The sequence below is a fragment of the Jaminaea rosea genome (genome assembly GCF_003144245.1).
Source record: "Jaminaea rosea strain MCA 5214 unplaced genomic scaffold BDZ90scaffold_1, whole genome shotgun sequence".
Taxonomy (NCBI): domain Eukaryota; kingdom Fungi; phylum Basidiomycota; class Exobasidiomycetes; order Microstromatales; genus Jaminaea; species Jaminaea rosea.
The window spans coordinates 2,721,770-2,746,864 of NW_020289975.1; the positions used below are offsets into that span (position 1 = coordinate 2,721,770).

Sequence of the window (25,095 nt, forward strand, 5' to 3'; positions counted from 1 at the left end):
GGGAGGGCGGACTGCGAACAAATCGGTCCACACTGCGCTACGCTGCGAGACATTCTTTCCTCGCTCCCACCACCACTCAGCATGGCGTCCATCCCGAAATTGAACGCAGAGGAGACCTTCACTCTCATCACGCGCGACCTCGATGAAGTCTTGGGCGCAGACAACCTCAAGGCCCTCATCGCCAAGAACGACAGACCGCTGCGAGCCTACTGGGGAACTGCTCCCACCTCGAGACCGCATATAGGCTACTTCGTAGCTCTGACCAAGATCGCCGATTTCCTGCAGGCTGGCGTTCAGGTCAAGGTCCTTCTTGCAGACATCCACGCCTTCCTTGACAACCTCAAGGCACCCATCGAGCTCGTTCGACATCGCGTCGACTTCTACCAGCGCATCCTCATCTCCGTCTTCAAGGCCATCGGCGTACCGACCGAGCGCTTGACCTTCGTCGTCGGGTCGAGCTACCAGCTCACTCCCGAGTACACAATGGACGTCTACCGAACGGCTGCCCTCACGACAGAGCACGACTGCAAAAAGGCGGGAGCAGAAGTCGTCAAGCAAGTTGCCTCGCCCCTCCTCTCCTCGATGCTCTACCCGGGTCTGCAGGCACTTGACGAGCAATACCTCGACGTCGACTTCCAATTCGGCGGTGTTGACCAACGAAAGATCTTCACATACGCGGAAGCTCTGCTTCCAAAGCTAGGTTATGCGAAGCGCAGTCACCTCATGAACCCGATGGTGCCTGGCCTCAAGGGCAGCAAGATGTCATCGTCTGACCACGGATCCAAGATCGACTTCCTCGACCCGGCAGAGAGTGTGCGCAGCAAGATTAAATCGGCCGTCTGCGAACCGAAGTCGACGCCTGCGGATGGCAACGGTGTATTGGCCTTTGCCAAGGCGGTGCTTTTCCCCGTATCGAGACTGAGGGCAGAGGCGGCAGGAGGGGAGGGCATCGCCGAGCCCTTTGTCCCTGCCGATGCGCCAAAGGGTACACTCTTCACCATTGCCCTTCCCGAGAAGTTCGGTGGCGGTGTTCTCAACTTCGCCGAGTACAGCGAGCTTGAGCGCGCCTTTGTCGCTGGCGAGGTTCACCCTGCCGACCTCAAGAAGGGAGTGGCGGACGCACTTGTCAAGCTGCTGGCGCCCGTCCAGAAGGCTTTCTTGGGCGACGAGGAGTGGCAGAAGGTGGAGAAGCTGGCATACCCGCCACCAGAAGAGCCGGAGAAGAAGAAGAAGGCCAAGAAGATCAACCCGAGACATGTGCCCGTCAGCCAAGGAGGCCAGATGCCTGACCCAGAGCCGCAGCCGCCCAAGGCAGGGGTCACGACTGCGCCTACGGATGGGCAGGCGGCGGAAGTTAGCAAGGAGGGGGCGGAAGCGTTGGCGAACGGGGTAGAGAAGATGGGTGTCGACGGGAAGTGAGTGGGGGCGCGGGCGAGTTGTCACACTAATGAATATCGAGAAGATGCTTTCTCATGCGCATCAATGAGTGCGGTGACAATAAGATGAGGAATCAACGCGCTGGCCCCTAGGCCTCTTGACTCTGGCCGGCGGCCACCTCTTCAGGCGATGGAGCTCTTGCGACCACGTAGGCTGGCAAGGAAACGGGCAACGGGAGCAACACGTTAGCTGAAGACTGGTAGAGGCAGAGTAGGTTCCGCGATACTCACTCGCAAAGCTTTTCCGAGCGAACACCTTCTCCATCTCCTTGAGCTTCCGATACTCGGTCGTCCCAGCCTTGTCCTCTCGACTCTCTTCCTTCTCCGTGCGGGCAAGGAAGGCCAGATCAGCGTCCGGGTCCTCCCCCGAATCGACGCTGCTCGCGTCTGATCGATCCTCGTCCTCATCATCCTCTGCGAGACCGCGGTCAAGAACTTGCGTCGAGACGTCGACGAAACCTGCCTCGTCCATTGCTTCGAGGACTTCGGCGAGCGTCCAGAAGCGGAAATCGTACGAGAAGAAGTCGCGAGTCCAGGAGGCTGGCAGAGGGAGAGGAAAGTCAGCAAGGCTCCACGTCTCTCGAGCGGAGGGTCTCGAGCACTCACCATCCTCGCTGAAGCGGAAGCTCAAGCTCATCCTGAAGCGATTGGTCACCAGATCCACTGGCGCGTCCTCCCTCCAGTATTCAAATGCGACATTCCGTCCCTTGGCAGTCGGATGAGGAACAGTGCCCTTTCTCACCAGGCTCAGTCTGCCTCTGGGCCATTGACTTGCAGCCGCGCCATCCTGCGAATGAGCAGCCGCGTGCTGACGGGCGTGCGGCTTCCAGACCTGGATACCCGCGACAGTAGCATCGAGTGGCTGCGGTAGGCTCTCGTACATCGTCTCGCCCCTTCGCAAGAAGCCCTCTTCCTTTGAGAACTGTCGCCAGAGTGCCTCCTGCTCCTCGTGTTCCTCTGTAGCGCTCAATTGACGTGCTCCTCGCCCGGCTCGTACATGTGCCGCTTCCCCTAGCGGGCCTGCGAACTGGTCGCACACTAGCACGCCAGTGCCCGGTCGCAGACTTTTCCGCACGCCACGTAGGTAGGTGAGCAGGTCACTACGCTTGTGGAAATAGCTGAGGGCGTAGTTGAGTGAGGCGACAATATCCGGTGGGCAGACGTCGGCTGGTTGGCCGTGATTGTGCGATTTGGTTGATGAAGGGGGTAAAGGCACGGGAAGGGAGAGGACTGACGAGTGTATGCAGAGCAGGTGCGGCGCTTCAAGCTCTTGACGATCAACGTGAGCGTTGCCATTGGTGAAGGAAAGGGAGGACAGGCTGTCGATGCCGTCATGATCCGAGCGGTCCTCCTCGTCCTCATGTCCGCCTCGCTGCCGTCGTCGCACCTCGCCAGCCAGCTGCAGCTTCTTCTTGTCCTTGCCTTTTTGCTGCCTCGCCATCCTTGCCTGATACTTGCGCTCGAAACGGTCTGAAGTAGCTCCTTCTGCCCAAGTCGTCGAACGCTCGCCTGACGAAGAGGCGCTGTTGCCGCTTGCTGGCTCGTCCTGCTCGTCCACAGCCAGCCATCGACTGCTTCCTCCCTCCTCATTGAGCTCTCCGTGCTGTAACAACTTCGCCGTCCACCTCTCTCCTCCCGGTGCGCGATCGCGCTCCTGTCTCAACAGCCGTCGCCTCGCGATCCTGAGCGCCTCCAAGTCCAGATCAACTGCCTGACTGCGATTCCCCTCGGCCATGTTCACCCATCGAACTGCAACGGCTCCCGTCGAGGAGAAGTCTTCTCGCAGTACGCGAGCCTCAGGGCGCCGTGAGCCGATGGGCTGCGCGTTGTAGTAAAATGAGGCGAGGTTTGCGCACTCGATTGCGGGGGTCTGGACCGCTTGCTCGTAGACGGCGAAGGGATCGATGGTCTTGGCCAGAGACGAGGCAGGAGTGGAAGAAGGCATGGAGTGGATGGGAAGCCGTGAGTCGTTTGGCGGCCCTGCCATCATGTGCGTCTGTGTCGAGGGCGAATAACGATCAAGGGCACAGAGATGGAGGGCGAGGGGGATTGATGAGCAGAAGCGTAACTCGAGGAGGCCCGAGCGAACGGACGGACAGACGGACGGCCTTTGGTTTGCGAAGGCGGACTGAGAACGATTTTTGTCAGAGCGATGCAGTTCCGTCTGTGCCTGGTCTTCTTCTCAATCATTCCAAACACTCCATCACCGCCGCACGATGGCAGACTCCCTCGACGGCAATTACGTTCTCGAATCAGACAGTGATCATGACGCTGCGGCGACTATCTCAGGCCCCTCGTCTTCACGCGGCGTCGCAGGGACAAAACGAGCCCGCCGCCCCGACGATGACCACAGCGACGACGACGACGACATCACCGCAGCCAAGACGGCAGCAGGTGCCTCCTCCGCCGCCAAGAAGCAGAAGCGCAAGCAGCGTGAAAAGGCTCGCAAGGCCCGCCGAGCAGAACTGCGGAAGGAGGAAGAGGACACGCGGCAGAATCCAGCTTTGCTCCCACCGGAATTCCAGGCCGATTGGTTGCGCAAGGAGTTGAGGGGCGTCAAAGGGTGGAAGGAGTTAAGTGAAATGGAGATGGATGAGGTTGCGGTAGGCAAAAGCAGGCTAGTGGATTCCACTACTTGGAAAGGAGGGAGGGAGGTGAGCGATCTCGCAGGCTTCTTGAGGGATCGTGAGTGCAGCGCAGCCAATGGAGGTGGAGTTGACGGCAAGCTGACGTTCCTTTTGCTTCTACATCACAGTACTTCCGGATCTTGAATCGCTGGTCAACGATGCGGGGTCGCCGCTTCGCAGGATCAAGGGCGCGCCCGCTGTCCTCGTCGTGACGAACAATGCGCTCAGAGCAGTGGACCTTGCTCGGGGCTTGCGAGGCCTACTCAGTGAGAATGACCAAGCATCATCAGCCGCAGCGGACAAAAAGAGCGTCAAGAAGGGCAAAAAGCCTAAGGTCTCCCGGGACGACGAGGAAGAGACGACGCAAGACAAGAAGCCATCCACGAGCGCGGCGCCCCTGCAGATCGCCAAACTCTTCGCACGTCACTTCTCCGTATCCCAGCAGACCGACTTCCTCTCCGCCAACCACGTAGCCGCAGGAGCAGGTACAGCCCAGCGTCTGGCGACCCTCCTTTCCTGCAGGGCTATCAAGCTGGACAATTTGCGTGCCCTCGTCATCGATGCTGGCTGGCGAGATGAGAAGATGCGCGGCATGATGGACGAAGAGGCGGGGCGAGAGGGACTCAAGGAGGCTTGGGACTGTGTGAGGGGGAACGAGGGGGTGAAGGTGTTGCTCTTCTGATCAAGATGACCAAGCACAGTCGACTGTGAGGGAGCGAAAGATTACGGTGATCTTGTCGCCGTGCACTTTGGACCAATCGATGGGTCCATGTCCCCATTCCTGGGTGCCGGGCGGGCTGCCCGAGACGTCCCAGACACCGAATTGGACGCTGCGGCGCGTCGCAAGGAGCCCAAGGAGGTCAGTCGACAATCTCACACCACGGCTGAGGCGTCCACTCACGTCTGTCCATGCGTTGGCCAGAAACTCGCGTTCTTGACACGTCGACTATCGTGCACCGTGGCGCCATCGAAGCCGAAACGGATCACTTCATCGTCCCAGGCGTACGAGTAGGAGTGGAAACCGTCTGAAGTTTCAGACCCGTCAAGCTTGGACGACTCCCAACCAGTGCCGGACTGGCCCTTGCCGCCTACGAAGTAATTGGTGCTGCGGCGTCGAAGCATGGGTGAGGTTAGCATCGAGCCCAGCTGGTGTCGCGGGCGGCGCTACGTACTTGCACACCCCTCCCGGCAATTCGATATCAATCTCATCCTGCCCCGGATGATACATAGTCAAGGTACTGACCGCCCCTCCCACGCCCGAAGTCTGCATCTCCGCCGTCACCTTAGCGCCCATCTTGAGCACAAACGTTGTTGACATCGTGGCTGCAAGCGCGGCGGTCCCGCTCTCCTTGGGCTTGACGAGGTAGAGCTCCAGGCCTTGGCTGGTCAGAGCCCACGTCGTGCCTGCGGGCGTGCCGGAGAGGTCGATGAAGTCTGCGAGGGAAGCGGCAGCGGAGGTCGTGTCCCAGTTGGAGATGATCGAGGAGCGAGGGAGGGAGCGAAAGTCCCAATGCGAGGAGCGGCAGGGCTGCTGGCCTGGTGGAGAGGGGTGCGGTGCACGAGAGGACGTGCTGCCAGTGGTGTGAGTTGACGAGGTCGCTGAGATGCCTTTGGAGGACGCCTGCGGAACCGACACTGTCGAGCGTGTGGCAGTGGTGCTGGAGGGCGCCCTGTGCGTTGAGCTGGGCTGTTGGAGGGAGGAAGAGTGCACAGTCGGCGATGTGGTTTCGCTGACAGCTCGAAGTGACGACGTTGAGAATCTCGCAGGCACCGGATGACCGTTTGTCGAGCGCGTGGAGGACGTCAAGGCCAACGTGGTGTATGTCGAGCTTGACACGGAGCTCGAAGATGATTTCGACTCGCTTGCAGGTGGCACAGGGGAGGAAGAGAATCCTGACGGCGTCGGATGACCATTGCCCACGGATTGATAGCTATGAGTCATGATCGTCGTACTGACAGGTCTGTGGATAGGTTTGGGCAGATGGCGATGCATGCTGGAAAGCACGCTGCCCTGAGGCACCCAATGACCGGGCGATTTGGCTGCGTTACCTTCGGTCTTCGCGCCCTTGTGAATCGTGGCACTGGTGAGCGGTCGAGTTGATGCCGTGGCGGTGGTGTGCTGATGGGAGGGGTGGGGGGCATGATGCTCCTGGCGGCCAGCGCCAACTGCTTGGAAGTGAGGGCCCGAATGTCCCGAATGATAGGCATGGTGAGCGCGACACCGCCTGGCGTCCGCGAGGAACGAAAGAGAGACGAGGATTAAGGCAAAGGCAAGGAGGTTGAGGAGCTTCATGACGGACAGTGGACAGGTAGGGAGCGAGTGAGGGACAGTGATGACGACTGGGAGTGGTGTCAAAGGTTTTGTGGTAGACAAGAGTGTTTGCGAGAGAAAAAAGCTACCTTATACCTCATACGCCTCCTTTGTCCTCACGACCGCAGGCGCCGTGGCAGGCGGCGCGGCAGGCGGCGCGCTCCTTTGTTCGGCAATGACAAAGGCGGTTCACTGTTGAGAATTGCCTTCTCCACAGGGAATGCGAGTCTGAGTCGGGTACTGATCTCGGTGACGAGTGTTACGTACCTGTGATGAGATGTCAGTCGCTAAACTTCACGCCTCTCAACATGACCAGCCCCATCCCATGTCCGAGCCTCGAGCTGCTTGTTGCCTTTCGCGCGTGCACGTCTTTGGGGTTCGCGCGTCGATTTCAAGCCGCTTGTTCGTCGCTCTGCTTCGCTCCAGCCACTTATCTACTGTGATTTGCCAGCTCATCCGCTCCAACGTGCCAATCACACCCAGTCCATCATCCGCATCGCTGCGTTTGCTATCCTCCCCCACTCCCCTGTGCAGATTCGCCTCCCTCGACCTCAACTTACCGCCTGATTGCAGTCGAACATTGGCTCACTTTGGGACTTCTGCATCATCGACATCAAGGCAGAGGGCTCATGCCACGATCAGCCGGTGCGCACTACTCCGCCTTTACCCATTGGCATCGTACCCATTGCACTCGAAGGAAAATCAGCAGAGTCGTCAAGACTCATGGTCCTGACTGAACCGTGACGTCTCGGGAGGCTGTAATGTGGAGCACGTCGTTTCAAAGTGATAGATCAAAAGGAGGAAGCTGAAGAAGACAGAGACTCGAGCTCAACAAACCAGATAGGGACAAAGAAGGGGTCTGAGCGCAGGCTAGTCTAGCCGAGCTTTGCCTCAACAAGTACGACGCTGGCTTTCGCGGCGGCGCCCTCACCGAGGCCCATGGTAACAGCGTAGGCCCAGACGGGGAGGATCTCACATTCCTGATTGTTCAGGGCGACGTCCCCTCGCTCGCCGACATCCACAAACTACCTGCCCCGAACCGAAAGGCTTGGGCCGCGACGTGAGCATTTCTCTGATTCTGATCGCTCTTCCAGGTCACCACTCACACTCTCTATATCCTCATCGACGCAGGGCGAGGAACCGTCAGCAGGCTCTACAAAAGGCAATCGACGGCAGAGGCTTAGCGTCGTACATTCGGCTGTACAACCGACGCCAGGCTTGGAAGGCGGTCCCCAACAAGCCTCCCATCGAGCTCCTTCCCGCCAACAACAACTTGGCTCCCGCTGCCGTCGCCCCTCCTAAACTCTCTGCCGACGAGCTCAGCAAGTTTCGCTCTCGAGACCGACGTAGGCGATTCCTGGAGGCGCAGAGCGCCGAGTACATTGCCGCCTTCAACAAGGTCGTCAACGAGCGCAAGAAGCTGTGAGTACCAGAGACAGTGTCAGCATCTATCGCCTCAAACCCGGACTCACCCTCCTCTTCCTTCTTCGCAGCCGACGTGCTCTCATAGAGGACGAGGAGGACAAGACGGAGGAGAAGGCGTCGCACAAGGCATCCCACCTGCGCCACGCCCAAAAGGGCCAGCAATTTTGCGACGAAGCCATTGCGGCAACGCGCACCGGGGCTTACGAGGCCACCCTGGAGAGCGATGACGAGGAGGACGAGGAGCTGTTCGAGCTCGTCGTGCCGAGGGACGAGACTTTGGGGGGCGATTCAGATGACGAGGAGATGGAGTAGAAGGATAGGAAAAATGCAGAGGGGAAGGGACTCGGCATATGTAGTCGCAGTTCTCAGCACACAATTCAATCAAACATCATCATCGAAGAACAGATCTCGCATTAAGCCTCGTCCTCCCACTCCGAGTCAGGCCCTGCGCCAGAGGTCCATTCGTGAGCAGTCTTCAAGTGCTCTACAACACGGCTCTTGTCCGTCTTCTCAGAAGCGACTTGAAATGCTGGCACTGGACCCTCCATCCGAGGCAGCAGGAGTTGATCTTGCCCGGATGGCAGGACCTGTAGCGCCTCCAAGCACATTCCTCCTGAGACTCTCGAGGCTGGCGATTCTTGTCCTCGTCGCCCTCGTTCTGAAGAACTGCGAGTAGAGTAGGCAGAGAAGGCTTAACGGTCAGCTCATTGCATCTCTGCACCGTAGACGTACAGGCAGAAGATACGTACTGCAGCGCTGGTCGCCGTACGGGCAGACGTGCCACTTCTCCTTGACGGTGCGATGAGGAGGGCGAGACCCAGAGGATGAACTTGCCGACGATCGCTCCATGACGAAGCTCCTGCCCTTCTTTGAGCGTCCCAACTCCGTGCGGGTGAACGACGTAGGGCCTGCGCCGGACGAGGATGACTGGGATAGGGACGTCAGCTACTGTGGGAGCAGTCGTGAAATGTTGGCCACTCACGGATCCGGCCGGATCACCGTCGACGTTCGTGAACGTGCGAGGGCAAGCAAGGTGGCCGTGGCGGTTCACCTCCCCGTTGATCGCCCCCGCAACGGCGAGTAGTCGGCGATCACCCGCACCGCGGCGAGCCAACTCGCGCACGTCGCTGAACCCCTGACCAGACCGCAGCATGTCTAGCAGCTGTTGCTGCGAGCGCACGATGTACACTGCCCGTCCCCCCTCGTCCCAGCAAAGCACGTAATCGGCCAGGGTCTGCTCCACAAAGGCAATGAGAGAGGGGGCATCTGCTGCCAGAGACTCGCGGGCGAGGAGGAAGATGCGAATGGCGCTGCGTGCCGTCGGCAGGATCTTTTCAAAGACCTGGTGGACGCGCTGACCATTGATGATCTTGAATCCAGCGATCGCAGAGCCGTTGAGCTGGCGAGCCTCGAGGTTGCACTTGGGGTACTTGAAGCCATTGGCAGGGTTGTTGTCTCCTGTACCAGAGCCTCTGCTGCGTCGGAGTAGTCAAGGTATGGCTGACTCTCCTCGCTGATGCGCCTCAGTGCAAAAGGCCGCCTGGTTACCCCTTTGGCAATGGATGCGGCTGGCATAGGCCTACATGGGCAGCTTTTGCGAAGGTGATTGCTGATGCTCTTCCGCAAGGTTTCAAAGGCGATGAGTGCTATAAGGCCTCATAGCTACCTGGATGCTTTAGATTGCGATGCCCGTCCCCGTGCGCTTGAGACTAGCGTGTAAGGTGGGCAAGTGAATCATGGCTGTCTGCGTCGGTGACGGGAGTGTGCGCCGACATCAAGACTCGTAGCGTTTGCGTGCGCTTGGCGAGTCGAGAATAGCAGTAGCCAGCTGTTTCGAAGAGCTTGATACCCTGCGATACCATAGTGTGCTGGCAAGCCGCGCCGCTGACCATGGTAGGAGATTGCTGAGTTCAGAGCGTACTCCCGGGGTAGCGCCGACTTAAATGTAGGCTGAGCCAATACTTCGACGAAGATGTAGAACACATCCACGGCAGTGCAAGGGGATCGCAGCTGTAGCCTTTGACTGTTGACTAGACGGACACTTTCAGCCTCCTCTGGGTGAGGGCTCGACAATGTCGAGTGGATGCTGGGCGAACCGGATAGGGTCGCCGTCGCTCACGCTGGCAAGCCCTTTCCCACTACCTTTGACGAGGTGCCTGAGCACACCTTGCCTACTAGCAGAGGCCAATGGCATGTCTGCGCGACCGACGCATCCTCGCCGCCATGAGACGGCGACGTGGTGGACGCGCGCGTGTAGTGAGTGATGGTTATGAAGGCAAGAGCGGAGCGCTCTGTCGCGCACGGACAAAGGAGCGGCCGCTCTGTCAGTATCCAAGTGGCCTAGCACAGTAACGTTCCTTTCATCCGCTCACGTAGGGATCCTCGAACCTCACGACCTCATCGAGCTAGAGAAAGGTCAATCAGAAGGCACGCCGGCAGCAGAGAGGCCTTGCAAAAGCATGACCCCTCCATGGGAGCATGCTGGAGCCACTTGAGCATGAATGCCGACGGAGAACCAACGATGGGCCGCACTTACCGTCTCGGCACGGCCGCGAGATGAGGTCGTGACACGTCTGACAATACTGAGAGACACCGCCGGCTGCATAAATGAGGTAGCGTGGTCCTGCTGTATCGTCGCTTACGTCTGTACCTCCTCCATCCATCCATGCGATCGTCCCTCACGGCATGTCCCATTTTGCCTCCTCTCAGCGACCCACGGCCGTCTTGAGCCTGAAAACCGCGGCCTCCTTCCTCGATTGAGGCAGTGAACGACGGACAAGCGCGCTGAAAGCCAGGTTGCTGTGGAGCGCCGGTGGGAGGAACTCATCCCACTACTCTTGGGATCTAATTGCTGACATCAAGCTGCAGTATGCACACAAGCTCAGCCAAGGCGTATGCCGCTTCACCTTACCCTACAGCTTGACGGAAACAGGTTGCGACAAGACCCGCTTCGACTCAATTGTCCAAGACCTGACGGAAGAGCTACACCAGGTATTTCGTTACTCGGCAAGGTGGTGTCAGCCAAGAGTCGTGGGCTCTATGCTCTGCTTCGACCTCTCTGAGACAAAAATTGGGCCGCAACAATTGCTGAAGTGGGCCTGCAACTTTCATTTTGGTCATCAGTGGGATTCAGTCAGACTCGGGAGCCTACCTCTGGTGACGCAGCCAGTGCTGCCGAGGGACTTTTCGTGCTCACAATGTTCGACGTTCCCCCAGAGCTACAGGAGGACATTGCGGGCAAGATGGAGCAGATACTGAGGCCTGCAATCTCTCATCCGGAAGATCCCGTCGACTATCAGGTACTTGACGTCTGGGGGCCACTGCGCGCCCAGACTCACGGTGTCGAACCACTGTCACAACTAGTCGCAGTGATTCGCCTCAAGCGTTCTGGACACGACGTCGAGCGACGAGCGAAACGATGGGCCGGCTTTGCCTTCTCCCGTGCGACGGGCAGGAAGCACAGTCTGTACTTCCCAGGCCGCTTTGATTATTGCGAACATCCCGACTGCCAGGTTGTCAACGCCGAGGAGAGCAGGCAAGACAGGGCCAAGTGCCCCCACACCTGTCTGGCGTACCCCAAATGCTTGCAAGAGCATACAGGAGCGTCGTGTCCCGTGTGGCAGAACATGGTTCGCATCGATCCGAAAAATGCGCACGCGCGCCTCTTGGAGCGGCATTGCAAGGAGGCAGCAGATGATATGATGCGCGCAAGGCAGCTTTGGGAGGAACGTAAATGGGAGGAGCCGATGCCGTGGGCATGTTGGGGAGAGGGGTGGCTTATGGAAGACAAGTAGCAACATCGCGCTCGACTGCCCGCCCTCAAGGGAAGCGACATTTAATACGACATCGCCATGCGCTTTTGCACAAGGACCTCGACTACTGCGCATGGCGCCGCGCCAAAAATGACCTGAAAGCGTCAAGGCAAGCAGCGTGCCGTCTCGATGGCATCGGAGACGAGTAACAGCGGTGCGCTGGAGGAGCTCAGATTCGCGCGTTCGGCTGATGCTGGGCGGTATCAATGTGAGCCGCGGGTCACCAGTCCACCAAGGCTGAGGGCGTGGATCCACCGCCGCACAGAGCAAAGAGATCAGACAGAACACATGACTCGCTGGGCGGGGCGCGAATGATCCAGCTTCTATGGTCAGGAGAAGCCCAGCTCAGCGCATCGGCGGCACTGCTGCGGCTGTCCCTCATGACGCGTCACGGCAACGTAGACGCTCCTAGACCTCTTCAATGTGGCGCACAGCATGCGGCAGGCTACGCATAGCAATCTGGTATCAAACAAAAGTGGCAAATCTTCGGTGGGGTAAAAGGAATGGATTGGAGCGAGTAAAGAGGTGGGGCCGAAACAGTGCCTGCGGTCACGGCAGGCAGGAATAGCACGTCGGATCAAGAGCAAGAGGTGAGAGACTACGCGAACCAGTGAGCTATGGAGCGCTTACTGGGGACCGTTGGGCTGGAAAGGGCTGCTCTGCCCGCCACCAGCACCAGCAGCGCCTCCAGGGCCTGCAGCGGCACCTCCGCCTCCCAAGCAGTTGCCTGTAAAGGTGTGAAGGGGATGGAAAGAGTCAGTCATGTGGCACGGACTGGTAACATGAAGAGGACACTCACCGAGCAGGCAGCCGCCAAGACCAGCGCCACCGCCTGCGAGGAAAAGAAGATCGAAGTATTGAGTCAGTAGAGTCCCTTTGACTGCTAGACACAGCCTCCATTACGCACCAAGTCCGAAAAGGCCACCGCCGTTGATGCCAGCGCCGCCGTTACCATCAGCCCTGGCCTCTACGACCTCAGTCTCCCTCTTGGAAGGTCCATTTGGGCGGAATGGGCTCGAAGCACCTCCACCTGCTCCGGCGGCGCCACCAGGGCCTGCTGCGGCACCTCCGCCTCCCAAGCATTGGCCTAAAAAGGATGTAGAAGGGGCACAGTAATGGTCACGGTCAGCGACGCGTTCGAGGATGGTAGCACGGACAGGAGACTCACCGAAGAGGCAGCCACCCAGGCCAGCTCCGCCGCTGTCATGTCGAGAAGGTAGGAACTCAGTCAGTGTGCAGGCTCGCCTTCGCAGCGAGCGACTCTACTCACCCAAGTCCGGCCAGTCCACCGCCCACGATTCCCGCACCGCCGTTGCCCTGCTGACGCTCGACGACGACCCCAGTCTCGCGCTTGGAAGGTCCATTGGGCTGGAAAGGGGATGCGCTGCCTCCCCCGGCTCCGGCGGCGCCACCAGGGCCTGCTGCGGCACCTCCTCCTCCGAGACAGTTACCTGTATACGTGAGGAGAGGTGAGCATGGGGTCAGCCACGTGGCCAGTACTGGTAACATGGAGAGGGTACTCACCGAAGAGGCAGCCGCCGAGACCGGCACCTCCGCCGAGACCCAGAGGGCCGTTGCCTACGATGCCGGCACCACCGTTGCCATCAGCACGGGGAGCGACGGGGGCAGCGACAGCAGCGCTAGCCATAGCGGCGACGACGAAGACAGAGAACTTCATGTTGATTTGAGTAAGGGGTTGTAGGGTTGGGGCTGGAGTGAGGGGCGAGTGGAGTGATGGAGAGGACAAAGGAAAAGACGAGGGACAGAGGGGTTCTTATAATTCTCTTACGAAGCCGTGACGTCGCGCTTGAGATGCAGCAGTGCCCTAGCGCGTCCCTCCTTTCACAACTGTCGAAGTGTAGCAAGGTTCGCTAGAGCGGGCACCGATCAGGTTGCGGAGGGGCATTGCGGGGTAGCAGGGTCGCTGGAAGCTCTCTGAGAGAAACCAATTCTGGCGGACCTTCGACGAGGTTGCCGTAGAGCGAACGAGGTCACAGCGGGGACGAATAGCGAAGCGGCTCTGCGGTGGTGCCAGACTACAGTCATTCCCATTAGCAGCGTCACTGTATGCGAGACACAGGCATCAAATCATGGTGCGGGGCATTGATCTTGAGAAGCCTGAACAATGGCTGGGTGTCTTCGAGGCCAGATGCTCAGGGACAATGGACGCGACGCCGTGGCGAGGCAGTCGCATAAATTGACTGGCGAGCCGATATTAGCGAGCTTGGCAGCCGACCGCACCTTGGCTCGACGACAAACACACGGACCATGCGAGTCTAGGTGGCCCATCTGTCCTCGCCCTCAATCGAAGACGTATGGCCATTTCCTTTGTCTCGCTACGACGAAGCTGTTGGCGACTGAGCCAACAAAGCCTTCTGGGGCAGTGTCGTTTTGACGAGTCGTTGGGTTCTGTGCAGAGATTGGCCGTAGAGGGCTGGGCTGCGCGCGCTCGTGCGAGAAGCTGCTTTCTGGGCCTACCTCGTCCTCTTGCTATGATCACAATTGCCCAAGTTGTTACTCAATACGAAATGAATGAACAATTTCCTCGCGCCGAGCGGAGTCGCTCCCAAAGAAGCAATCGCAATCATGCAAGCGGGATGGATGATCAGCAAGTGTGCTTTCACGCCTTCAAGGGCCAAGCTTCGCAGCCACGGGGTATGGGAGGAAGGTTTGAATCAGCGCATGGTACCGCGATGTCGTCGATCGAGGTCGTCGAAAGATCGGGCGTTTGTCTCAGTGGGTACTGTGCCTTCAAGCTGCTGGTTGGCAGGAGCAGCGAGGATTCACGATTTTGCCTCTCGTCTCGGGTCAACAACGAACAAAGGACACTAGCTCGCGTTTGGGGACCCCGCACTCTTCCTCTGCTTCGCTGCACAGACACTGCAGCGGCTCCCCCGCACTTCTTGCCGCTCGCTTCGATTCGCGTCCCGCGCGCCGCGCCTGCCTTTCGCTCCGCATCACCATCATCATCATCATCGTCGCCAAAACAAGAGAGACGGCGGGTCGGGGTTGCGGGAGGAAGTTAACGTATGTAACACTGAGGTGTTGATGAAGTGAATTCCGCCAAGGTCTTGCGCTGAGGGAAGCTTGGAGGGTCAAGCTCGAAATTGGAAGCTTGGACGCTGCGTTGCCGCGCGGCAGAATGCTTTCTGGCTGTTGAAACGCACGATCACGCGCACAAGCTTCTCTGTAAGCACACTGGCTGCAGAGGGGCTCCGCGCAGGTTCGTCTGTGCGCGACGACGCCCCTTCACCACACCTAGGATCAATATGTTGAGAGCCTGACGGGGCTTTCCACGTTGGTAGTGCCACATCGTCTCCGATCATCGCCGGGGAAAGACGGACGAGCGGCCATGGTCAGGTCCATGGCCTACTTGACTTCCCCTGACTTGTCTCAGTCGTCAGCAGAAGGGAAGGCAGGGACGATGACACTCGAGGTCACGCTAGCTGATGATAGGTCGTGGAGCCCATCAAGACGAGTCACAACGTGCCAGGAGCCATCGCGCTCACTCCGAGCACCGGATCAGTCTACATTAAGCATGATCCATTACGTAGTCGAAAGAACGAGAGTGCGAATCCTCCACGCCTTCGAAACCTCCGTCTCAGATGCTCTTGTCCGTGCCTGAGTCGAGACGTCTCCTGCATCGACGTGCTTTTCCCGTTCCATCACCACCGCCTTGAGCCTGAGAGGCACCCTGTGCAGCACCATGAGCACCATGAGCCGCGTCTTGAGCGCTGTTATTCGCACTCCCCTTCGCATTTGATGCTGCCGATCCTACCGCCCCCGCCGCTCCTGAAGTCGACGTCGGAACTGCAGCCTTGGATGATGACGCCGTGCTTCCCGCTTTGACTACGCTGCTCGTCGATGACGATGACGACGCCGCAGTGCTCGCCGCTGCTGCCACCTTGCTGGCAGATGAGGGGTGAAGTGCCCCCCCAACGGCTCCCGCCTCAGCATCTCCCAACCCGAGCGCCCCTCCACCGCCAAAGCAGTTCCCAATCAAGCAGAGGTTCGCCGCATCAGCCGCAGCGATTCCATTTCCGTGGACCTCAGCTTGGGCTACGCTCCCCTGCGTACCCTTGGCTCCCGTAGCTTTCCCTTCGCCAACAGCTTCATTGCCCAGCACCCCAGCAGCAACGGCTCCCGCGTCACCTAGGCAGACGACATCCCCTGCTACGCAAATCTCGACGGAGCCGGCGAGGCCCCCGCCAACGCCCTGGCTATTTCTTGAGCCGCCGAAGGAGGAGGATGTCTGCAATCGAGAAGATGAAAACAGGTAAGCGCTGGTCGTGCCGGTGGGACATTGACATTGCGAGCTTACCACGTCAATGAGAGAGGGGTCATTTTGCGTCGCTGCAGCTCCACCGCCTCCCTGAGGCGCACCATTGGCAGAAATGAGAGGCGTGGCCGCGACATTGTTACCGTGAAGCAGAGCCAAGCACTGTGCAAGTGAGAAGAGAGTGACATGAGAGCGACCCATCGGGGGCGACGGTGACGATGAAGGAAAGGGTGAGGAGCGAAGAGGGAGATATTGACGATAGTCAAGACGAAAAGAGAATGGAAAGGGACCAATGGCTCGCATTGAGTGGCTTCCATGAACCAATCTATCTACCCTTTGCCTCGCCTGCCATTCGCCAAGGACGGCTGCTCGTTCCTTGATGACCTTCCAACACTGAAAAGCCCCTCTCGCGTTTCGCCCTCTTCGCCTGCCTCGCCTCGCGAATGGGCGTAGGTGCGCAGCCTGAGACCGCCCTAGCCGTACTCGCCTCAATGAGTTGCATCGGAGCGCCCGGCCGCCATCGATTGGCCTTCCGTGCTCCGCTCGCGCGGCCAGTCGGTCGACTCGGCGCGATGGCCATTTGAGAATCATCTGGCCTTTGTCCATCCTCTAAGGAATGCGAACAAGAGGTCAATAGCATGCGTACGAGCTACTGAAACAGACCCCAATCTACAATCTTCAGACTTTGCGCTGCCCGCCTGAAGGCCTCGGCCACGTTGGCATCGCCTCGTGGCGTCTCCTCTGTCCTTCCATCGCTGCTCTTCAGCGGCTCGTTCCAGCTCATGACCAAGTCGACGTCCTTCCTCGGCGCCAGTCGATACAGCGCAAAATGGATCAGGACGTTGTCAAGCGGCTGATCTGGCTTGGCGAATTTTCGGACTTGCTGAACGCCGGTGAGGAGGGAGGGAGAAGGAGGGTCCGAGTCGCTGGAAGACGCGGACGCTGGTGAGGGCTGAAGCGTGAGGATACGTGATGACTCGGCGTCATTGTCGTGCGCCAAAGAGGAGAAGTGGAAGCTGTACGAGAAGAGAGCGAGGGGGAATCAGCGTCTCGAGCTGGATTCGATGCCTCGCTCCAGTCTCACCGCAAAGCCGCCTCGGTATCATCTTTTGCCTCCCCCTCTTTGACGCTTTCCAAAACCTCGACAATGCAAGTGACATCCGAGCTCGGACTCAGAAGTACCTCTTGATTGTCTGGTATCTGGCGAAGGTCGCTGCGACGCAGAGGGGGCTACCAATCAGCTGGCTGAGCCCATGGCTCTCCTCCTCCTGCTCATGCTCACGAAGCATCGATCAGCCCTTGAGGCATGTCCAAAGTGATCGCACCACCAAAGAGCTCTCTTTTCTCTGTCTGCTGATTTGAGATGGCCATGCTGACGAGGAAGAAGTGGAATCGATGGTGTGGAGCAGCAGCAGCTCAATGAAATCTATTCGTCCCCCTCGCCCTCAGTCCGCCTCGACCTCCCTTTCGCTCCAAAGCAAGCGACGGGCCAACCGATTCGGGGTCGGCAGGCGGCCTGTGTCAACTCGGACTCGCCGTGAGCCCTGACGCGGGAAACCAACCAACATCACGCCGGCGGCCTCACCTTCCCATCGCTACCACCCTACCACTCCCTCATACCCCAACCCGTAAGCCGGAATGGACGACTCAATGGATGCCTCGTCCTCTTCGGCCGTCCTTTCGCGCCTCACCCTTGACCTTCGTGGCACACGCTTCGTCATCGAGCGTGAGACGCTCATGCACCTCCCTGAATCGGTGCTCCTCTGCTTGTTTCCCAATGGTCTCGTGCTGACGAGGCAGAATCAGGGACTGGGCGGGTTGGATGACCCAGAGGATGAAGAAGAAGAGGAGGTGTACATGGTCGATGTGAGTTCTGCGAAGGCGAGGCAGCATACAAGCATCATTGCGCTGACCATCCTCGCTCATCATCCTTGCGTCCCCAGTTCGACCCACAATGTCTCTCCTACGTCCTCTCCTTCTTCAAGTCGGCGCAAGAGGACTTTTATGGTACGCCGAACCGCCCGGGAAAGTATCGTGGGCTGAGGCAGCAGCCTTCATCTGACTTCAATGACAACAGTTTCATGTCCGGCGGAGGAGGAGCAGGATTGAGCTCGAATCCGTTGCTCAATAAGCAGGCTATCATCGTGCTGAGGGAGGAACTGGTGGGTCCACGTACGGGTCAGTGCGTTCACCCCGCTCATTGCTGACATCTTCACCACCCGCGAGTCGCCAGGAATACTTTGTCATACCGCCCAAGGCGACATCCAAGCTTGATGGGGACGGGCGCGAGGGCACAAACTTAGAGGGCAAGGCGACGAACGCTCTTCTCAAGCTCAAGCATTCAGCCGGAGAAGCCTTGCTCCAGCGTAGACACATCTTTACGGCCCTGCAGCGCAATGTCAACAAGGAGAATAACATGGCTGAGCAGCACCTCATCGACATGTTGTGCATGAGGTGAGCGCGAGGGAGGGCAGTGAGAGCAGTTGGGGATGTGAGCTGACTATGTCCATTCGTTTGCACACACAGTGGCTTCTCTCGCGATGATCTCTGGGGCTTCAGAGCCGTCGAGCCCACACGCTGCAGCATCACCTCAATTGCCCTCGTCCTGCTCAAGACGGTGAGCGGCCAACCGCTGCTATCATACACTTCTTGTCTCTCCGCTGACCATCAGATTCCCCCACGCTCGTGCGCAGGGCATCCGCTTTGGCCCCAATGATGGGCCCGCGAACCCAAACGAGGAAGAAGTCGACTTCATGGACGGGGTCCGCGTAGACCACACGCAACTCAGCACGGCCCAAAAGCTCCTCCTCTTCTGGCGCAAGCCCGCGCGTAAATGCTGGTGGGACGGAGTAGACATTGTCGTCCCTCACACGTCGGCGTCTGCCTCTTCAGCAGAGCAGGATGGGTCTGCTGCTCTGGCCCAACAGGCCGCGGATGAGGCCGAGGGAGCGGACATGAATGCTACAACGGCGGGGATGACGGGCAAGGAGGTGGAACTGCTGAGGAGTAAGGGCGGCAGGAAGTGCAGAGTCTGGGCGAGGAGGGTTTGGACATTGGAGTTGAGCCTGGTGAGCTGCCCTCGCTACAAGTCGAATGGCTGCTTCACCTGAGCTGACGTCCGACTGCCTTTCATCACAGATCTAAATGCATGCAGAGCATATGGCGCCTGCTCAGTCCTTATGCACCAGCATCTCTCGCTACCTCGATCCCCCCTTGCGACTCTCATATACCCCTCGAGGCAGATCTAGACATCGTCTGCTACCGCGCCTGGACACTAGCTTCCCATCTCATCTCACTCAGCCTCCATCTGCTATCCTCGTGCGTGGCTAATCAATCTGCATTCCATCGGTAACTGTGAATGGCTTCGTTATGAGTTAAACCGCAGCTTCCTTTCTTCAACAACCCTCATCACCGATCTGATCCCCTCTTGCGCCTCAATCGAGATCTGGAGGCGGCAGGGGTCCCCTCTCCCTTCCTCTTCCCAACGTGTCCGCCTTCTGATCAATGGCACCCTTGGTGCTCTGCCCCTTCGGGTCCACCTCAGCCTCCGGGTCGTACAACTTCGGTACGTCCAGCCCTACTCGGCGAGCCGTCGCCTTGACTCGCTCTTGCTCTGTCAGGTCGTGAAGCGGGGAGTAGCGATGCAAGAGTTCCTGTGTGACGAGGGGTGAAAGGACATCAGCAAGAACGCAAACAGATGTGAAAGTACAGTGGGAGCAGCGTTACATACCCTATGCACCCTGTTGCTCCTCAGGTACGTCTCCAAGTCCCTCATCTCCCTCAATGCACCTTCTGTTTCCTTTGCCTTGCCATCGCGAAACGTTGTCCTAACATACGCCACAATGGGCTGACTCTTGAAGGCTGGCGCGAGAGTGGGCTTGGGTGGATTATTCGGATTTGAGCGAAGCTCCCGGAGGAGTGTGCGGTATAGATGGCGCGGTGTTGCCGTTGATGAAGAGGCAGCGGCTGACATGGTTAAGTGTGAGAGTGGGGGAAGAGTGAGAGGTGCCGAGAAGAAGTTGAAATGAGGGAGCGGACAGACACCAGACGGACAGAAAGGCGGAGAGCGGACCACGACGGAGGCGCACCGAGCCAAAGCGGCGGCTCTGAGATACATAGTCAGGGTGGAGCGCGATCAGATGCCATTAGAGTACAAGGCGAGGCGGTATGCGGCTCGACCAAAGGAGGTGCAGAGTACAAGGAGAAAGACCTTCGGGGCAGTCGGCGTGCGGGCTGGGGGCGCTTGCCGGTCAACCAATTGGCTTGAGGCGGAAATTGAGGCTGAGAAGAGATTGAACGAGACACTGTCGAGCAAACACAAGATGGAGTCAGAAGTCAGCCTTCGTGAGCTTGATGGCATGGGCATCATCGGGAGGCCGGGCGCGGAGCTCACCTTGAGGTCCTGCACCAAGTAATACATGACCCTCAACCCCTCTGGATCCTCGCTATCCTGCACCTCAACGAGGGACCCAATCTTTGCCGTCTCAAAAGAGATGTGGTCATTGCCTAGTCGGACTTCAAGCTCTTGACGGCCGACGACGTTCTTCTTGGGCCACTTGCTATCGTCCTCGCTGGGCATCACCGAGAGGGACGAGTGGGAGGGTGGTCAGTCGAGACCCCTCAATTTCGATGCAAAGAGATGGCGCACTCACCGCATAATTTCGCTCTCCTCAATGATACGTCGGAACTCGTTGATCATGGCTTGGGAGACCCACACTGAGGGTGAAGAGGGGAGTCGGGGAAGGTATGTCAGTCCTGATGCCAGCCCCTCCTCCTTCCATCCCGCCGCGCTACCCACTCTCTTTGCGGATGAGCGAGTCCCGGCGATAGTTGGAGTTGTTGGCATAGCGCAGTCTCCCCCTGCTTAGCTCCCATTCGAAGAATTCATGACCATGCTAAGAAGGAGGGGAAGGGGCGAGGTTGCGAGGTCAGTGGTGCATACAGCCAGGCCAGGCCAGGCCAGGAGCGACGGCGCCTCACTTGTCCCTGATGGCCGGTACTGCGAGCGAGACGAAATCGTCAGTACTAGTCCTGTCTCGTCATGCTCATCGCGCTTGCACTCACTAGTACCGCACGTAGAAGTCGTTGGCCGACATTGATGGTGAGCGAGCGGACGGACGGCAAGAAGCTCTCAATTGCCCGCCCGTCGTCGATCCGCCTCTGCCTACGACGCCAACCACGTGTCGCAGCCCGTTCGCGACTCGACCCTCAACACGGACTCGCGGACCAAAATACGGAGTCCAACACCTTGTCCCTCGTCCCTCGTCCCTCGTCCCTCTGCTCCTCATTCTCACCTCACCACCTTCACTTTCGAAACTCTGCGGCTGGAGCGCCCGCCATGCGCATCGAGGAGCTCATCATCGATGGCTTCAAGTCGTATCCAGTCCGTACGCACGTCTCTGGCTTCGATGAGTCGTTCAACGCCATCACGGGCCTCAACGGCAGTGGCAAGTCAAACATCCTCGACGCCATCTGCTTCGTCCTCGGCATCACAAATATGAGCGCAGTGAGAGCGACAAATCTTCAAGACCTCATCTACAAGCGTGGACAGGCAGGCGTCACGCGAGCATCGGTGACCATCGTCTTTGACAACACAGACAGAGCCCGCTCGCCCGTCTCGTTCGAAGCCTACTCGCAGATTACCGTCACGAGGCAGATTGCTATGGGCGGGATGAGCAAATACCTCATCAATGGACACAAGGCGACGCAACAAGCCGTACAGAATCTGTTTCAATCTGTTCAGCTCAACATCAATAATCCCAACTTTCTCATCATGCAGGGCAAGATCACCAAGGTGCTCAACATGAAGCCCGCCGAAATCTTGAGCATGATTGAAGAGGCAGCGGGAACGCGCATGTTTGAAGATCGAAAAGACAAGGTAAGGGTATGAGGTGGGATGCCTGGGTATGACGAGACTGACATGCTCTGATCCTCCTCGCAGGCCATCAAAACCATCGCAAAGAAGGAACTCAAGGTCAAGGAGATCAAGGCGCTTCTGGACGAAGAAATCACGCCAAAGCTCGACAAGCTGCGTGAGGAGAAGCGCTCCTTTCTCGAGTACCAGAAGGCAACCTCTGAGCTCGAGCGCCTCACTCGACTGGCCAAAGCCCACGAGTGGCAGACGCTAAAGTCAAAGCACGAAGAGAAGAGTGCGTTGGGCGATGCGAAAATGCAACGTGTACTGTGTTGACTCACCTCTCTCTTTGGCGCGCCCGCAGGCCAGTATGTCGACCAGCAGTCATCCGAAGTCGACCGCCGTCGCAAAGACGTTGAAGCCCTGCAACGCCAAATTGCAAGCATCGACGAGGAGCTGGCGCAGATCGAGCGAAAGAAGGAAAAGGAAATCGCAAAGGGCGGCAAGCTCAAGGCGCTCATCGAAAAGAGCAAGACGCTCCAGCATGAAGTCGTCAAGGCAAAGACGTCCCTCGACTTCAAGGCTACGAGCGTTGAGGAGGAGCAAAAGAAGTTGGCCGCAGACGCCGAAGCTCTCGAGGCGCTGCAGCAGGCGCGCGATGCCAAGGCGGAAGAGCTAACCTCGCTCTCAGAGTCATTTGCCAGCCTCAAGGCGGAGCACGATGCGGCCACATCAGAGCTGTCCAAGAACGATGAGCTTCTTCAGTCCCTCTTGACGGGTATGGCGTCGAAGAAGCAGGCAGGAGGAGGGGGACAAGGTGGATACATGGGTCAGCTGGCGGACTCACGAGCAGCAGAGGCATCGGCCCGCACCGAGGTTGAGCAAGCCAAGCTTCGCATCTCAAGTCTGGAGAAGGAGGTCAAGACAAAGGAGCCGCAGGCGCGCAAGGCGGAGAAGGAGGGCGCGGGTCTACTCAAGCAACTGGAGACGGCTCAGGCTGAGGCTGAGAAGCTGGCAGCGAACCTTTCCGCCAGCGGCTGGGATGAGAGCAAGGAGCGAGCATCGGCTCAGCGCAAGCAGGAGCTGTCTCGCTCGCTCAATGGCCTCCTTGAATCCCGCGACCGCCTCAAGTCCCGCCTCGCGGGCGTCGATTTTTCCTACTCAGATCCCGAGCCCAACTTCGACCGCTCACGCGTCAAGGGCCTCGTTGCCTCGCTCATAGACCTCGCAGAGGATCGCCACCAATACAGCACCGCGCTCGAGATCTGCGCAGGCGGACGCCTGTATAACGTCGTCGTCGAGGACGAGGTGACGGGTTCTAAGCTCCTCTCCAACGGCAAGCTCAAGAAGCGCGTGACGCTCATCCCGCTCAACAAGATCAATGCCTTCGTCGCTGCTTCGCAGCGCGTCGGTGCTGCACAAAAGATTGCAGGAGATCCGAGCAAAGTGAACCTCGCCCTTTCGCTCGTCGGCTACGACGATGACGTGTCCAAGGCAATGGAGTACGTCTTCGGCAACACACTCATCTGCGCTGATGCTCAGACAGCGAAGCGTGTCACTTTCGACAACGCCGTCAAGATGAAGAGTGTCACGCTGGACGGGGATGTGTACGACCCGGCAGGCACCCTGTCCGGTGGAAGCAAGCCGCAGTCTGGCGGTCTCCTCGTCAAGCTGCAGGAACTCCGCGGCATCGAGCGCCAGATCAAGGCTGCTCAGCAAGAGTTGGCCCAGATCGAGCGTAGCGAGGCGGGTGACGCCAAGCACGCAAAGACGAAACGCACCCTCGACCTCAAGCGGCACGAGGCTTCACTTCTTCAACAGCAAGTCAGCGGCAGTAATGCCACGCGCATCCTCGGCGAAGTCTCTGCGGCCCGCAAAGCCATCGCTGAACTTCAGCAGTCCATCGTCGACGCACAGGAGCGGCAAAAGACTGCTGCATCTGAGGCAAAGAGGTTGGAGAAGGAGATGAAGGAATTCGAGTCGAACAAGGACTCGAAGATCGACGAGCTGAAGGCCAAGGTGAAGAAGATGAAGGCCTCCTTGCAGAAGCAGAGCGTCTCTTTCCAAACCAAGCAGACCGAGGTTAGGACCACAGAACTCGAGTTAGAAGGGGCGAGCAAGGAGGTTGAGGAAGCTGCCGCAGCGCTTGAGGAGGCTCGCTCTGCCTTCACCGCCTCGCAGACGAGCTTGGCAGCAATGAGCAAGGACCTTGAGCAGCAGCAAGCCGAGGCGGATGCCACCGAGACCATGCTCAAAAAGGAGCGAGCAGCCCTCACGGCCTTCGACGAGGAGTCTGCCTCGCTACAAAATGCGGCCAAAGCCAAAAAACAAGAAGTGGCCGACTCGGATCTCGAAGTGAAACAACTGCTCCACACTCTCGAAAAGGCCCAACAAGATCTCCTCTCCCTCACTCGCTCCATCTCCTCTCTCGAATCAACCCACGACTGGCTCGTCGCCGAGTCACCTCAGTTTGGCCAACCGGGCAGCGCCTACGACTTCCGCAAGCACAACATGCCCGAGGTGAGACGCAGCTGCAAAAAGTTGGAGGAGCAGCATGCTGGCTTAAAGAAGAAGGTGAACCCAAGAGTACTGGGATTGATCGATTCGGTCGAGAAGAAGGAAGGAGAGTTGAAGACGATGTTGGGGACGGTTCTCGGGGACAAGAGTAAGATTGAGGAGACGATCGGAGAGTTGGACAGGTACAAGAGAGACGCGTTGCAGACTACTTGGCAGAAGGTCAACGGCGACTTTGGCGAGATCTTCGCAGAGCTTCTGCCAGGCAACTACGCCGCCCTCCAACCCCCGGAAGGCCAGGACGTCACCCAGGGTCTCGAGGTCAAGGTTCGCCTTGGTCAAATCTGGAAAGCCTCGCTGACCGAACTCTCTGGCGGTCAACGCTCTCTCATCGCCCTTTCCCTGATCCTCTCACTGCTCCAATTCAAGCCTGCACCCATGTACCTCCTCGATGAGGTCGATGCGGCCCTCGACCTCTCCCACACTCAGCATATCGGACAACTCTTCAAGAATCGCTTTGGAGGATCCCAGTTCATTGTCATCTCGCTGAAGGAGGGACTGTTCAACAACGCTAGTGTCATCTTCAGGGCCCGCTTTAGAGAGGGCACGAGTATTGTTGAGAGAACGAGCAACAAGGCTATGGCTGAGCAGATGGCGTTGAGTGGGCAGAGAGCGGCGGCAACGTCTAGGAGCGGGTTGGCAGGCGCTGCGCCGCAGAGAAGGACGGCAGTTGCATGAAGGACTCCACCCACTCTTTGGCTTCGTTCACGCTGCGATCGGTGTAATATTATTGTATCAGGTCCTGTCCCTCGCCACCTTTGCGCTCCCCTCTTGTCA

General features: G+C 58.6%; 13 protein-coding genes across 13 annotated transcripts; 5 read left to right on the top strand and 8 right to left on the bottom strand.

The window, feature by feature from the left end:
- Positions 1–81: 81 nt before the first annotated feature.
- BDZ90DRAFT_245198 (tyrosine tRNA ligase) lies at positions 82–1,419 on the top strand (the record flags this gene model as incomplete). The annotated part of the gene is made up of 2 exons (XM_025507495.1): positions 82–1,257; positions 1,303–1,419. 2 exons carry the CDS (start codon positions 82–84, stop codon positions 1,417–1,419), a joined length of 1,293 nt encoding a protein of 430 aa, XP_025365645.1.
- On the bottom strand, positions 1,172–3,501 carry BDZ90DRAFT_230031 (hypothetical protein). Its single transcript, XM_025505317.1, has 2 exons — positions 2,043–3,501; positions 1,172–1,976 (listed from the first exon to the last, which is right to left on the bottom strand). Exons 1-2 carry the CDS (start codon positions 3,379–3,381, stop codon positions 1,480–1,482), a joined length of 1,836 nt encoding a protein of 611 aa, XP_025365646.1. The 5' UTR covers positions 3,382–3,501; the 3' UTR covers positions 1,172–1,479.
- Positions 3,502–3,652: 151 nt separating this feature from the next.
- BDZ90DRAFT_258079 (hypothetical protein) lies at positions 3,653–4,745 on the top strand (the record flags this gene model as incomplete). The annotated part of the gene is made up of 2 exons (XM_025508028.1): positions 3,653–4,121; positions 4,192–4,745. 2 exons carry the CDS (start codon positions 3,653–3,655, stop codon positions 4,743–4,745), a joined length of 1,023 nt encoding a protein of 340 aa, XP_025365647.1.
- A 215-nt stretch (positions 4,746–4,960) lies between these two features.
- BDZ90DRAFT_258080 (hypothetical protein) lies at positions 4,961–6,005 on the bottom strand (the record flags this gene model as incomplete). Its single annotated transcript, XM_025508029.1, has 2 exons — positions 4,961–5,168; positions 5,236–6,005. 2 exons carry the CDS (start codon positions 6,003–6,005, stop codon positions 4,961–4,963), a joined length of 978 nt encoding a protein of 325 aa, XP_025365648.1.
- A 1,270-nt stretch (positions 6,006–7,275) lies between these two features.
- On the bottom strand, positions 7,276–8,181 carry BDZ90DRAFT_31911 (hypothetical protein). The gene is made up of 3 exons (XM_025509492.1): positions 7,847–8,181; positions 7,481–7,763; positions 7,276–7,403 (listed from the first exon to the last, which is right to left on the bottom strand). Exons 1-2 carry the CDS (start codon positions 7,976–7,978, stop codon positions 7,518–7,520), a joined length of 378 nt encoding a protein of 125 aa, XP_025365649.1. The 5' UTR covers positions 7,979–8,181; the 3' UTR covers positions 7,276–7,403; positions 7,481–7,517.
- A 2,601-nt stretch (positions 8,182–10,782) lies between these two features.
- BDZ90DRAFT_31942 (hypothetical protein) lies at positions 10,783–11,911 on the top strand. The gene has a single exon (XM_025509493.1). The coding sequence runs from the start codon at positions 10,997–10,999 to the stop codon at positions 11,591–11,593; it is 597 nt and encodes a 198-aa protein (XP_025365650.1). The 5' UTR covers positions 10,783–10,996; the 3' UTR covers positions 11,594–11,911.
- A 326-nt stretch (positions 11,912–12,237) lies between these two features.
- BDZ90DRAFT_225620 (hypothetical protein) lies at positions 12,238–13,289 on the bottom strand (the record flags this gene model as incomplete). The annotated part of the gene is made up of 6 exons (XM_025504676.1): positions 12,238–12,338; positions 12,411–12,443; positions 12,519–12,698; positions 12,780–12,811; positions 12,882–13,062; positions 13,136–13,289. The coding sequence occupies 6 exons, from the start codon at positions 13,287–13,289 to the stop codon at positions 12,238–12,240; spliced, it is 681 nt and encodes a 226-aa protein (XP_025365651.1).
- A 1,785-nt stretch (positions 13,290–15,074) lies between these two features.
- Positions 15,075–16,684, bottom strand: BDZ90DRAFT_31994 (hypothetical protein). Its single transcript, XM_025509494.1, has 2 exons — positions 15,933–16,684; positions 15,075–15,863 (listed from the first exon to the last, which is right to left on the bottom strand). Exons 1-2 carry the CDS (start codon positions 16,494–16,496, stop codon positions 15,213–15,215), a joined length of 1,215 nt encoding a protein of 404 aa, XP_025365652.1. The 5' UTR covers positions 16,497–16,684; the 3' UTR covers positions 15,075–15,212.
- Positions 16,540–17,261, bottom strand: BDZ90DRAFT_215620 (Mog1p/PsbP-like protein; the record flags this gene model as incomplete). Its single annotated transcript, XM_025504242.1, has 3 exons — positions 16,540–16,906; positions 16,975–17,103; positions 17,173–17,261. The coding sequence occupies 3 exons, from the start codon at positions 17,259–17,261 to the stop codon at positions 16,540–16,542; spliced, it is 585 nt and encodes a 194-aa protein (XP_025365653.1).
- Positions 17,262–17,503: 242 nt separating this feature from the next.
- Positions 17,504–19,244, top strand: BDZ90DRAFT_230038 (hypothetical protein). The gene is made up of 6 exons (XM_025505318.1): positions 17,504–17,756; positions 17,834–18,052; positions 18,124–18,344; positions 18,417–18,507; positions 18,584–18,958; positions 19,029–19,244. Exons 1-6 carry the CDS (start codon positions 17,541–17,543, stop codon positions 19,032–19,034), a joined length of 1,128 nt encoding a protein of 375 aa, XP_025365654.1. The 5' UTR covers positions 17,504–17,540; the 3' UTR covers positions 19,035–19,244.
- Positions 19,245–19,324: 80 nt separating this feature from the next.
- BDZ90DRAFT_258085 (hypothetical protein) lies at positions 19,325–19,863 on the bottom strand (the record flags this gene model as incomplete). Its single annotated transcript, XM_025508030.1, has 2 exons — positions 19,325–19,543; positions 19,621–19,863. The coding sequence occupies 2 exons, from the start codon at positions 19,861–19,863 to the stop codon at positions 19,325–19,327; spliced, it is 462 nt and encodes a 153-aa protein (XP_025365655.1).
- Positions 19,864–20,140: 277 nt separating this feature from the next.
- Positions 20,141–20,986, bottom strand: BDZ90DRAFT_258086 (putative mago nashi protein; the record flags this gene model as incomplete). Its single annotated transcript, XM_025508031.1, has 6 exons — positions 20,141–20,194; positions 20,284–20,461; positions 20,543–20,606; positions 20,689–20,785; positions 20,871–20,889; positions 20,955–20,986. The coding sequence occupies 6 exons, from the start codon at positions 20,984–20,986 to the stop codon at positions 20,141–20,143; spliced, it is 444 nt and encodes a 147-aa protein (XP_025365656.1).
- Positions 20,987–21,228: 242 nt separating this feature from the next.
- BDZ90DRAFT_277453 (putative SMC2-chromosome segregation protein) lies at positions 21,229–24,996 on the top strand (the record flags this gene model as incomplete). Its single annotated transcript, XM_025509007.1, has 3 exons — positions 21,229–21,768; positions 21,832–22,039; positions 22,109–24,996. The coding sequence occupies 3 exons, from the start codon at positions 21,229–21,231 to the stop codon at positions 24,994–24,996; spliced, it is 3,636 nt and encodes a 1,211-aa protein (XP_025365657.1).
- Positions 24,997–25,095: the final 99 nt, after the last annotated feature.

What these genes read in the sequence shown, in the direction of transcription:
- BDZ90DRAFT_230031 (XM_025505317.1), bottom strand. Translation starts at nt 3,381, where the DNA reads ATGCCTTCTTCCACTCCTGCCTCGTCTCTGGCCAAGACCATCGATCCC. An exon ending in CTTCCGCTTCAGCGAGGATG is followed by an intron (nt 1,977 to 2,042) that starts GTGAGTGCTCGA and finishes TCCCTCTGCCAG; the next exon opens with CCTCCTGGACTCGCGACTTC.
- BDZ90DRAFT_31911 (XM_025509492.1), bottom strand. Translation starts at nt 7,978, where the DNA reads ATGGCTTCGTCGCAAAATTGCTGGCCCTTTTGGGCGTGGCGCAGGTGG. An exon ending in TGCGAAGAAGGAAGAGGAGG is followed by an intron (nt 7,764 to 7,846) that starts GTGAGTCCGGGT and finishes ACCTTGTTGAAG; the next exon opens with GCGGCAATGTACTCGGCGCT.
- BDZ90DRAFT_31942 (XM_025509493.1), top strand. Translation starts at nt 10,997, where the DNA reads ATGTTCGACGTTCCCCCAGAGCTACAGGAGGACATTGCGGGCAAGATG.
- BDZ90DRAFT_31994 (XM_025509494.1), bottom strand. Translation starts at nt 16,496, where the DNA reads ATGGACAAAGGCCAGATGATTCTCAAATGGCCATCGCGCCGAGTCGAC. An exon ending in ACCCCTCTCTCATTGACGTG is followed by an intron (nt 15,864 to 15,932) that starts GTAAGCTCGCAA and finishes TCTCGATTGCAG; the next exon opens with ACATCCTCCTCCTTCGGCGG.
- BDZ90DRAFT_230038 (XM_025505318.1), top strand. Translation starts at nt 17,541, where the DNA reads ATGGATGCCTCGTCCTCTTCGGCCGTCCTTTCGCGCCTCACCCTTGAC. An exon ending in TCGTGCTGAGGGAGGAACTG is followed by an intron (nt 18,053 to 18,123) that starts GTGGGTCCACGT and finishes GCGAGTCGCCAG; the next exon opens with GAATACTTTGTCATACCGCC. An exon ending in ATCGACATGTTGTGCATGAG is followed by an intron (nt 18,345 to 18,416) that starts GTGAGCGCGAGG and finishes TTGCACACACAG; the next exon opens with TGGCTTCTCTCGCGATGATC.